We start from the raw sequence: 12,633 nt of genomic DNA on the forward strand, positions 1-12,633 counted from the left end.
GGGAGCCAACCTGGAAGTGGAAGTAGTAATCAGCCCGGGTAAGTACCTAGGCCTACCATCATTGATCGGAAGAAACAGAAGAGAGGTATTCGAGTATATTGAATCGATGATCAGAAAGAGAATAAGTAGCTGGAAGAACAGATTTCTATCAAAAGCAGGAAAGGAAATACTTATCAAATCTGTTCTACAATCTCTCCCATCATATGTTATGAGCATGTTCCTAATTCCTATAACACTCTGTGAAGACCTTGAAAATCTGATTAACTCCTTTTGGTGGGGATCGGAGGATGGTCAAGGTCGCAAGATACATTGGAAATCTTGGGAGAAGTTATGCAAACCGAAACAACTAGGAGGTATGGGTTTTAAGAACTTTCACAATTATAATATTGCATTCCTGGCAAAACAGGCATGGCGTATGCTGGTCAACCCAACCTCTCTCGTTGCAAGAATCTATAAAGCTCGATATTTCCCTCAGACCACCATCCTTGAGGCTGAAATTAAATCGAATCCAAGCTATATATGGAGGAGTATTATGGCAGGCCTTCCCCTACTAAAATCACAAAGCCGATTATTAATTGGGTCGGGATCAGAAGTAAACATTTGGACAGACCCCTGGCTGCCCGATGATATTAACCCTTTTGTGGACAGCATTGCACCTCCAGGACGAGAAGAAGATACTGTAGCAACTCTCCGATAAAGTCTGCAGGGGACTTGGGATTATAGGAAATTACAAGAGTTATTCTCCGCAAGGGACAGAATGCTAATCATAAAAATACAACTGAGCCGGAGGGAAACTCGTGACAGGTGGACATGGAAATTAGAAAGAAATGGAAGCTATTTGGTTAGAAGTGGGTACAGACACCTTCAATTTCAACCATCAGAAACTGAGGAGGATGCTCTTGGTGAAGTCTGGGGTAAAATATGGAAGATCCACGTCCCGCCTAAGGTTCGTCATCTAGTTTGGAGAGCAACAGCTCGTTGCTTACCATCTCGATCTGAATTGGCGAAAAAACGAGTTGATACCACCACTCTGTGTCCGCGATGTAGCCAAGAGAACGAAACCATCTTTCATGCTTTAATATCATGTCCAGAAGCACGTCAGGTATAGATTTTAACACATATTGGTGATCTGAGCAGGAGAGTAAACAACTTGGCTGAATTCTGGATTTATATTAAAAACAATCTTGACAATAGTTCACTTGAATTGGCTGCCATTTTGAGCTGGGCTATATGGAACGACCGCAACATTGTTCTATGGGAATGCAAACGACAACCGCCGGCCATCACGATGTGCAGCGCCAAATCTTTCTTAGCCATGTGGCAAGAAGCCCAAAAAGCGACGGATACGAGAGAGTCACCTTTGCTGCGATCAACTTGGACCTGCCCGATAGAAGGCTGTTTAAAACTGAATATCGACGCAGCTTTGTTTACGGAAACAGGGAGGGTGGGTTTTGGGTTTATACTTCGAAACCATAGAGCTGAATTCATAGCAGCCGGAAACGGTATATTAGGCTTCTGTCAAGACCCCCTGTTAGCAGAAAGTATGAGCTGTCGGGAAGCTCTTAGCTGGTTAAAAAAGGAAAATATGGCCGGTGTTCACATGGAGACGGATTCTCAGCTCCTGGCTCTGGCAATAAACGGAACCACCGAGTTAGTTTCCCCATTTGGCATCATTGTTGACGACTGTAAAGCCATGATTAAAGGGCTTAATGTGTTATCTTTCTCATTTATTAGGAGGTCAGCGAATACGATAGCTCACTTGTTAGTAAGAGCTTCGGATTCCGAGACTGACAACAGGGTATGGAAACATACCCCTCCGGATTTTATTTGTAATGCGTTATTATCTGATATGGAATAAGAATTCTTCTTTGCTGTCAAAAAAAATTAGATGTATAATGTATAGAAGAAGATAATATAAATGAAAAAAATGTTTCTATTAAAGAACAAAAGAACAAATTCATACAACAACTTTCAAACATTGTATTCACAAACCCAAACAGGTTTCCTTCTTCTTCTTTTTTTTTTCTTTTTTCTTCTCTCAAAATTTATCAAAAATGTTTTCCCATTTTCAATCTCACTTTTTTTTTTTCTCCTTATCTGCAAAGTGGAAACTGACTTTCTATTTTATTGTCTAACCAATAGATTCTCGCCATGTGTACCATTTACCACTTGACATCTAACAGCATTCCCCATTTCCAATCCGGCTTGAGCCACCACAGCCGCCGATTTCACCGCAGTTTTTGAGCTCTTTGTTCTCTTTGGCGATCCACTCTCCGACCCCGATGACAAAGAACTAGACGGCTCCGGTGATGACCTCTTCGAAGTCACTCTCACCGGGTCCGGTTCACCATTATTAACCCGAAGCGGAAAGTTCAATAAAGCCCTTGACCCCCGCATTCTATAAGCGGCGCGATCATAAGCCAAAGCCGCATCCTCGGCTGTCTCAAATGTCCCTAACCAAACCCGAGCCCCATTTTTCGCCGGGTCTCGGATCTCCGCCGCGAACTTCCCCCACGGCCGCTGTCTCACTCCTCTATAATGCTTCCCCTTCACCGGTACCACTGCCGGAGTACCACTAGTAGTAGCAGGAGTCACAACCTGCTTCGCTATCCTTTCCGGCGGTGGTGAAGCTACCGGAGCCGGTAAAATCTCCGGCATGAGAAAGAAATTGTCCTGCGACTCCAATTTGACCGGTGGAAAATCCATTTCCGACTCAGTCTTGAGAGATGGGACCCAACCGACGGTGACAGCATCACGGAGGACGCCGTAAAGTAGCATATCTTCGGAATCATCGACTTTAAGTGGCAATTCGCCCCAATTTTCTGATAAACAAGGGTACAAGCTGCTAAAACTGGATTGCCGGCAATAAACAGGTGTACTGTTAGTAGCACCGGGAATTGAAGAGATGGAATCGCCGAGCAAGTGACGGCGAACGGAATCGAGAATAGAAAAATCGGCCTCAGTTACGATCTGTCCAAACATTTTTAGAAATTGAGAAGATGAAGGTATTTTTTTTGTTTAATTTTTATTTTTGGTTGTGTTGTTTTTCCTTTATTAATTTTGAAGGGGATAAAATTGGGGGATTTATAGGGGTTCGGGGTTCATGAACTTGGAAAATGAAAAAGAAAGGTGGGACAAAGTTGATTTGATAAATGGATATAAAATATAAAATAAGTGGGGAAAGGAGATTTCTATGAAGGTTCAATTAAATCACATGTCTAAATTATGCAAGTTGTTAGTAAACCTATGACGTCATTGTTCTTAGGGCAGCAATTTGTCGTTTGTCTTTTTGTTTGTCGTTGTGTCAACCTTTGCTTTCCTTTTTCTATAATTCATTTTGCATATCATCAATAAAGTTACGTTACGCTTAATATAATGTAATTATTAAATATTACATTTATTAATTAATTAAGTTGACACATAGACATGTTTGTCTTCAAAAAAAAAATTTGACACATAGATATATTAAATAATATTATAATTTTAAATGTTCGTACCATTAATCTATTCACGATTCTATAATTTTAGACACATTCTATTTGACTTTTATAGTTAAAAAGTAGATTTTTTTACAAAAGAAGAGAAACACTGTTTTTTGGAAAAACTGTTTTTTCCAACACTAAACAGCAAACAATAAATAATAGGTAACCAACGGAAATATGATATGGATTTGTCATCTTAGTAAGAATGATTAGAATTAATATTTTTATGTCATTTATTGAAGTGAAAGGGTTTAATAGGAAAGAGTTAAAGTAGTATTAATGGAGTTGAATTCATATTAATGAGAATGGAAAAGTTTGTTAAGTTATTTGAATTAAGGGAAATTAATTTGTAAGTTGATTAGTGAAATTTTCAATTAAGTTTGGTAGATATGAAATTAGCTATTTTGATTTGAAAATAGAGTAAAAAGGGTTGAAAGGATAGGGGAGAGGGGAGGAAAATAAAGTAGTAAAAAACAAATATAAGAGTAAGAGATACAATGGCCCTGGACATGTTGGAGAAGATATTATATTTTGGATAAGTCTTGCCACAAAGTCAATTTTCCATTGAATTCTTTATCAATTTAAGTATTCACTAAAATCCACCCTACCCCTAAGGTTTTTTTGTCTAACAAATTTTATTATATGTTTATCTGAATGTATAATTTAATATCACATAAATAATAATTAAATGTTACATTATAGAAAAAATATGATTTTTTTTATCCGACGGATTTGTAAAAATAGTCTTGTGGTTTAAAAGTTTTTAAACATAGGTCTGTATTATGTGAATTTTGCAGTTAAATGATACATAAATCAAATTTTCAACTAAACCATACTTGTGGTTCAGTTAAATTGTAAAATTAGATTGTGTATTTTTTATAATTTGCAAAGTAAATCTTGTTAATTGCTTCAAATCGCTCTTTTTTAGAGTAAATAGCTAAGACAATAATTTTTGAAGAAATGACTGGATTTGTAAAATGTAAAAAGAACATACTTATATTTGTAAACTTTTAGACCACGAGAATTGTTTTTGTATATTGGTCAAATCACAAGGTTTATTTTTATATTTGTTGTTATATGATTAAAAAAAATTATGTATAATTACTTATATATTGTTTAATATATTACTCTTACCATTCCAAGATCAAAATAGATATAGATGATATTTTAGCAAAAAAAAATTATTTTATAATGTATAACATTTTGACTCATTTCAATACATTAATTGATTTTTATCAAAAATATCCTAGCATGTGTTATCCTATTAGATACAATTAATGTACGACTGATGTTGGATCAAGCCTAAGAGCTGACCGTTTATTGGTTCTTTAATGGTTGACATGTATACTCTGATGTGAAAGTCAAACAATGTAGAATTTGTCCTTAAAGAGAGAACTGCCTTTTTTTATAAGGGATCACGAAGTATGAGATTATCTTACTACCCCACAGTGAAACGGTGATTGGTGATTGGAAGTCGGTGTGAGGCTCCTAGATCCATATAGGGACATGCCCTTATGAGAGTGTCAAATTCATTTGGACTTAGGCCTCAAGTGTATTAGATCTATAATAGATGCCTCACAATTGTACGTCTCAAATCATTACATATGAGACAGAAATTTGATGTGCTTTGGTTAGATGTGTGTTTCCCATAAGATAATTGCCATTTTTGAGGTGATAGATGACTGTGATTTATGGTAACTTGACAACAAAAATGTATATAGCCCTAGATTGAGTGAGAAGGAACCCTTTCACATTCGAAAGTGACTCGGAGAACTCGGAACATAGAGGATTTTATTAACAGACTTTTCGATGAGGTTATAAAGCATGTTAGTTTTTCATTTCTTTCTTTTTCTCTTTCCCTTGCCTTTTGTTATCTGTGCGTTGAATGTGAAGTTATAGTTAGGGTTTCCTTAGTCGAAGATGCACAAACTCTTTTTAAATTTGAATATTTCCTAGACTAATTATTGTGGTAAAGGGAGTGAGGGTCACTCTGTTGAAAAACGTGAGAAGCTTGAGGTCGTGGCCTAGTTACAAACATACATTCTTTCCTACCATGTATCACTACACCAAAGAGTTGCTTGGCCATTTTGATTTTATTAAGGTCGATGTTACTTAGTATGTTGTATGAACAGGCTAAGAGTCAATTACGACCAACAGGCGTGCATAATTTGCTCAATAAGGGAACCCATTTTGATTATCGTGTACGTCTCAAAATGAATACCCTAGTGCATCATGTGGGAAATATAGCGAGCCAATTGATTCTCAAAGACGTCGCTATGACTTCAATTGTATATAGGGTTGGGGGTGCTTACGAATCGGAAGCCCTTGGTTCGGACGTGCGAGCCAACAACCTGATTCCTCCAATCCTTTTATCTTGTACGAGAAACACCTTATTCAAGGTTTTCGAGTACCCTATATCCCTTTTCCGGGATGTTTAATATCCCTGTTTTTTTAAAGTCCTTCTAGCCCAGCCAAAATATGAAGTCTAGCCATGTGAGTTGGAAGGTCTAGAGGTCGAAGTTCCTTGGGAATGATATCAACATGTTTTGTGAGTGGGGGGATATGCTCATTATAGTCTGCAAGAGACGGATTTCTCGTTTCTAACCAACTAGAATCCTTCTCCTAAGAGTGCAAAGAATCACATGCCGGAGCGTGCAAGCTTGTATATTGAGCATAGGTTGAGCGACTTCCTGCAGGGCTCTAGTAGAGTGCCTCCTCCTCCAGTCGAGTGAGTGACTAAGTTTGTGAATAAATGCAACTAAGTTCGGAGAGGATGGAAGTTCCCTCATGTTAGGGATTTCAATAAAGGTTTAGTGAGAGAATTTCTCGAGAAGTGGAGTTTCCCTCTTGGGAAGGTGAGGCTATTCGAGCAGCTCAAGGTAGATATCAAAAGATACACCGCAAAAAGATGGGTACATTAGAGTTTATCATCCCTTAGCATTTTGGCGATTGCGAAACAACTAAACCACAATGGGTAGTTTGTAATTATGATTAGAAGTTCGCAATTCCTGAAATGTGAAACGCAATTTTATCAATTGGTTCACAATTTATCCAAATTACGAAATAATAATGTTAAAAGTTAGTTCGCAATTGGACTAGTATGGTCACAATTGGTGATATGCAAAGTGAAGAAAACTAGGTTGAATTAACTTACCATTTTAGCAAACTCAGTTCACATTTTGGCAATTGCGAAACAGTTAATTCACAATGGGTAGTTCACAATTGTGATTAGAATTTTACAATTAATAAAATACGAAATGCAGTTTTATCAACTAGTTCACAATTTATTCAAATTGTGAAATAATAATAATGTTAAAAGTTAGTTTGCAATTGGATTACAAGGTTCGCAATTGGCGATATGCGAAGTAAAGGAAACTATGTTAAATTACTTCGTAATTCACGAATTGCGTAGTAAAATCATAATTACAAATTGAAAATTTTGACTAACTTAGAATTAGTTTCAAACTAACTTCAACTACATCTAATTACCAACTGTATTTGATTATTATATATTTAAAATCAACAAAAACTTATATAGTATTGAAAATCAATAAGCAGTTTGGATTGATTTTTAAAAGTGATGTTGGTGATGGAGCTTGAATAAAAAGGAGATGGAAAAATAAAGAGATGAAATTTTGAGTGTGATTTTGTGTTGTATTAGTAGTTTATTTATATACACTAATGATACTTTTGAAAAACATGTATCGTAAGTGTATAATTTAGTAGCATGTGTTGAAATGAGCCTTTTACTGGGTTAGTTTTGTAAATTTCCATTTTATTTGCTCTAGAAAGGCTATTATACACAAGTGTCATTAAATTATTGAGTGCATAATGCCAAATGTATATTTTAAATTTTCCACACCTTCAAGGAAGCTGACCCACCACATAGTGACACCCTCCTCTTTTTTCTGTTTTTTGGTCCCATGAGATGGCATTAATTAAGATTAACTTCTTTAATTAAGGATCTGATTGGATGATTTTATTTAATAAAATAAGCCCAACTTGTAAGCATGGGTATCTTTGTGGGCGAGGTTATTGGTATCTGTTTGCTCCACTTGTTTCTATTACTAGTTTAAAGTTTTTGTTTTGTGAAATTGCGGCATTAATTTATAATTTTATACATACAACGAGGGTGAAAGAGAGGGTTGTGTCCAAAGTTTTACTTCTAATTAATTAATATTTTTTTATTAAGGCTGTTTTATGAGCGGTACGGCGACCAAATAAGCTTGATGTATAAACGAGTCACTACAAGAAAAAGAGCTATCACCGACGGCAGGAATCCGTCGGTGATAGCCTAATTTGCGTCGGTGATAGTCATCACCGACGGAATTCCGACGGATTTACATGTCTCGGCGTTGACCTCGTAGGTAAGCAGTTCCGAGAATTTTTCACCGACACAAAAAAATGACCGACACAAAATTTAATCGGTGTTATGTGTCGGAAAATCCGACTACTTTTAGTAGGTATATTGCGTCGGAAATTCCGACAATATCACCGACCCATATGCATCGGTAATCTATTTTTCAAAATATTTATTTAAAAAATTTACCGACGAATTTTGAGATTGAAATGCGTCTGAAATTGTAAATTATTTTCAAATTAATATTTGTATTTTCGTTTTAGTCACTTTATTTGGATTGAAGGAAACTCATATATATAAATATATATACAAAAACTAAAACACAAACCAAAATCAAAAGATGTTCTAGTGAAAACAATTATATCTACACGAAATGCAACTACTATATAACACTACAATCTATCACGTATGGTTAGGAAAATAATAAAAACTATTAATCTGAGACTTAAAATTATATATACAAAAGAACTACATCAAATACATTATAAAAATGGACTATGTCTTCATGAAAAATATAAGTACCTGAAATATGTTAAAAGTATGAACTTTAACCATAATTACTAATCACAAAATACTTATAAGCATACAAAATCAAACCATAAACTTCAGTATATAAGAAAAGAAGGTCAAAAATTCCAACAAGTGCTACAAGATTAGAGACAGTCAGAGAGAAACTCACTAGATTGAGGGAGCTGAATAGTGAAGTTGGTGAGTTAATTGGTCCTGAAAAAGTGATGTACAGGTCCTGAAAATGAAAATTAATAACTATACTAACTTAATGGAATATATAGGTCTAGAAAATGAGAGATTTTTAATGAAATTCAACAAGGGACAAAGAGCCACCCCGACAACAAGAAACTATGAAAATTACACATTTTTCAGCAGTCATACAATATTTATGTCCAGTCTAATGCTACTTGATTAGGAAAAATTAATAAAAGCTCTTTTATTGCTTTGCTATCCAACCCCATAAAGGTCATATCCAACGTTTTTTTAGGCCTGCAATTTCCTCTTTGGACAAACTATCAGCAATGACCTGAAATTATACGGGTGAGAAGAAACTTATGAACAATTAAATATTAACTTATTTACCAACCTTACCTCTAAATGTCAAAAGCATGAAACTTATGAAAATAATGTAAAAAGAAAAACCATTCCCTTCTTTATAACAAACTTCACAACAATGGTCATTTGCTTGGTCAATGAAAACCATCTTAAGATGTTATAATAAAAGTGAGAGCACACCTGAATTCCAAAGAGAAGATCCACAAGTTATAGTCTAAGTACTAAAAATAAAATTTCCTAAATAAAAGAAGCACAACGGCCAAAGAATAATTTTGTAACATCACTTCATTACTAACATAACTAACAAATGAAGCTTAAAAAATATAAACAATCCAACATTTCATATAGCAGCAACTAATTAACAAGATAAGGTTGCAACATCATGCATACTTACAGAGGACTTCATGGGCTTCCAGCTGCCTTTTAGGGTAACTCACACGCATCCCTTTTGCACTGTCAAATACACTATGCCAAGAATCAGATGCATGTGAAGTCTAGTTTGCCTTTTAAAATCTGTCAAAAATTCATTGTTCTTATTATGATTCAAACATCGCACAGAAATACAAATGAGAAGAAGCTGAAAATTCCTAAATAAAAAAAGCACACCTAGATGTCTCAAACCAGAAGACCTCAGGAAGCATAACCAAAAACCCAGAAACCAAAACCCAAACCTAGAAAAGAGGAGATAACACTCGTTACAACAGAAATCAAAACCAACGTAAAGCATAAAAACATCAAATTGAATGCAAGAACAAAGGAATGTGAGATCCGTACCTAGAGAGAGGAGATTGAGGGAAAGACAGATTTTGGAGCAGCGAACCAGAAAAGAGTCATGAGTGAGCAGTGCGTAGACAAAAGGGAGAGGGAGGTACAACGTTACGACGCCGGTGTTGGTGGAAACCGGCGCCGGTGTTAACGGAGGCAAGGAGGAGATGAATTAACATTCGACTAAAGCCGCGCTGGTGATGATGGAAATCGGCGGATATGAGTGAGGAGGAGATTGGGGTGTGTGAGGAGATTTGGCTACTCCTCTGTAAGCGGCGGAAATGGGAATTAGGGTTGGGAGAAAACTTTTAGAAAAGCTATTTATATACTCTTAATTTTTTATTTATTTTCTTATTCTTTTTTTTAAAACATATTTTCTTATTTTTTGATATATACATATATCAATATCTTTTATATGGACAATGTGTAAAAATATCCCCAATATTTAGAGGGCTGAAACAATTTTACTTTTAGCGTATAAAATGATTCAATTTTATTCCTAATTTTGGCAGCTAAGAGTAATTTTATGCATAATGTTGACAAGTTGGATCAATTTCAGACATTATTACAAAACACATATATTTTGTTCGTTATTATGCACTAATTACACGTAAGTTGATTAAAAAATATATTTTTTATGATTTAATAATAGAATTAGAAATTAATATTTTTAAATTCGGTGAAATATTTAATTTTTTTTATCCAACTCGTATAAAATATAGAATATTTAAAAAAAATTAAAAAAATTCACGTTTAACCATAGGTTATGTTACTGATAAGTGATAAAATGACGCACATGTGAAGTCTAGATAATAAAACTCATAATTGAGAACACAATTTGATGAATAATTTATCCAGTTGACATGATTTGTTAATGTTAGGAGTAAAATTTCTATTGGCTACCAATATTAAGGGTAAAATTGCATCATTTTAAACGTTAGAAGTAAAATTGCTTCTAAGTGTAAATATTAGGGGTAGTTTTGGACCTTATACATTTTTTATAATACCCTTAATTTTTAATTTATTTTCTAATTCTAATAAAACATATAATTTTTTTTATATAATTTCATCTCCTACACATTTTATGGTCGGTGACTAATATAATATGTTGGTGATATCACCTACAATTAAAATCACCTACTAAATGTGTAGGTCATTGGGAATAATCCCGCCAAAAATTCCCTACACATTCTAAGAATGTGTAGGTCAATGTGTAGGTGATTTCCGACACATTCTTTTCGTCGGTGTTCCATCGGTGATTCCTACACAAAACTTTGCGTTGGTCAATTGTGTCGGTGATGGCGTTTTTTCTTGTAGTGAGTCAACGTTGAGCACGGTAAAATTTGATTCGAAAACTCGCGAGTAGGTTCGATTATAGGTTTATAAACAAGTTCAATTATAATGTTCATGAACACGTTCATAAACAAACTTGATTCGATTATTTTTCTACTAATAGTATTTTATAAAAGTGGAAATATAAAACAATGTACCTTTGTAAGTTTCAAAATAACGCAGCTTGGTTTTAAAGAACATAATTAATGAGTTGTTAATGAGCGAAGTTCATGAATAGAATTAACGAGCTGCTCGCAAACAACTCACGGACAAAATCATGAGCTTGAGTTCAGGCTATTCAGTTTTCTAATAAGCAAACTAAAACTCAGGTCGGCTTGACTAAATTATAGTCTTAATTTTTACTTTCATAACTTTACAATTAAACTGAATTGTATAGAATTGAATGAGAGAAACTTTCTCCACGAATTACAACTTAGAATTCAAAGTACATTTATAGGAATTGTAAATGTAACCCCTAACTAACAGGAGAGGGAAAGTTAGAGGAGATGTGTATGATGAGCTCATCGTGATTGTTAATTCACTACGATGATGAATGTCTGACATGAGAATCTGTACCATGATTTGTGATTGGTCGAAAGGAGAAGGATGACACGAGGTAAAAAGGTGAAGCTGTGAATCAAGGATCAGAAGAGAGAGGAAGGGGTGAAGGTGAAAGTTTAATAGTAAAGAGCAATGGTAATATATATATTTAAATTTATAGAACGACTAGTTGGAAGTGAAAGTAAAAGTGGAGATGAAATCAAATGAAATAAAGGGATATGGTATTGAAATTGGGTAAAATGGTATTTGTATGTCTTAAATCTCCCCCCCCCCCCCCCCCCCCCCCCCTTTAAGCTTAGGGATGTAGAGATTGAACATGCCGAGCTTGAAGATAAGATAATTAAACTGAGGGTTACGTTGTGGATTAGTGAAGATATCTTAATTTGTAAAGCAGAGGGCAATGTTAAGTGGGGCAAGCTAAGAGACCTTATTACAGTGCGGTATTCACGTCGCCCACGTCGTGCGGGTGCGTCCCCAACCCGATATTTAATCGATTGCACTCCCTGCGCGTGAGAGAGCGTTTTCCCTAATAATTAGTTAAAGGCTTGTAAATATCATTTACATATAAACTAGTTAAGTTTCTACTTTGTTTCCTATGTGGGATGTGAATGCTTAGTTTCCCTTTATCTTTTCAAAACTATTTTAAGTCGTTCACTTTGAGCATCAACTTCTCATTCATTACTTGTCCGTTTTGAGTTTATAATATATTTTTAAAAAGATCTCATGACATAGAATACGTTGATATATTTCAATTTATTCTGAACTTAATTTATTCGTCATATATTTAAGACTCAAATTAACAAAAAAAATAACAAACCAAATGTTATTTATAATTTATTTTGGATATATATAATGTATAAAAATAACTTTAAATTAGTTATATATATTTAATATATGTAAATATTATTTATTTATTTATTACGTCATCCAGTCCGACCAATCCGAGCCATCCGGTCCGACCAAGTGACCCGTGACCCGTGACCCAGTTACCAATCCGGTTTGATGTCCGATCCGGTTCTGATAACATTGGCAAAGGGGATGTGCATGAGTCTTATCGGGCTAGATAAT

The 12,633-nt window shown here is 34.9% G+C and overlaps 1 protein-coding gene and 1 long non-coding RNA gene across 5 annotated transcripts; both read right to left on the reverse strand.

Moving 5' to 3' along the window:
- Window positions 1-1,915: 1,915 nt before the first annotated feature.
- On the reverse strand, window positions 1,916-3,087 carry LOC136209809 (ethylene-responsive transcription factor 2-like). Its single transcript, XM_066001406.1, has one exon. The coding sequence runs from the start codon at window positions 2,980-2,982 to the stop codon at window positions 2,125-2,127; it is 858 nt and encodes a 285-aa protein (XP_065857478.1). The 5' UTR covers window positions 2,983-3,087; the 3' UTR covers window positions 1,916-2,124.
- A 5,080-nt stretch (window positions 3,088-8,167) lies between these two features.
- Window positions 8,168-9,952, reverse strand: LOC136212772 (uncharacterized). Of its 4 annotated transcripts, none has more exons than XR_010679936.1 (5): window positions 9,682-9,952; window positions 9,514-9,578; window positions 9,302-9,420; window positions 8,522-8,587; window positions 8,168-8,364 (listed from the first exon to the last, which is right to left on the reverse strand). It is a non-coding gene; the product is annotated as an uncharacterized lncRNA (long non-coding RNA). The 4 variants fall into 4 exon arrangements; XR_010679924.1 differs by having other exon boundaries at window positions 8,522-8,878; XR_010679930.1 differs by having other exon boundaries at window positions 8,522-9,087.
- Between the last annotated feature and the right edge of the window lie 2,681 nt (window positions 9,953-12,633).

Source organism: Euphorbia lathyris, chromosome 1 (genome assembly GCF_963576675.1).
Source record: "Euphorbia lathyris chromosome 1, ddEupLath1.1, whole genome shotgun sequence".
NCBI lineage: Eukaryota > Viridiplantae > Streptophyta > Magnoliopsida > Malpighiales > Euphorbiaceae > Euphorbia > Euphorbia lathyris.

What these genes read in the sequence shown, in the direction of transcription:
- LOC136209809 (XM_066001406.1), bottom strand. Translation starts at nt 2,982, where the DNA reads ATGTTTGGACAGATCGTAACTGAGGCCGATTTTTCTATTCTCGATTCC.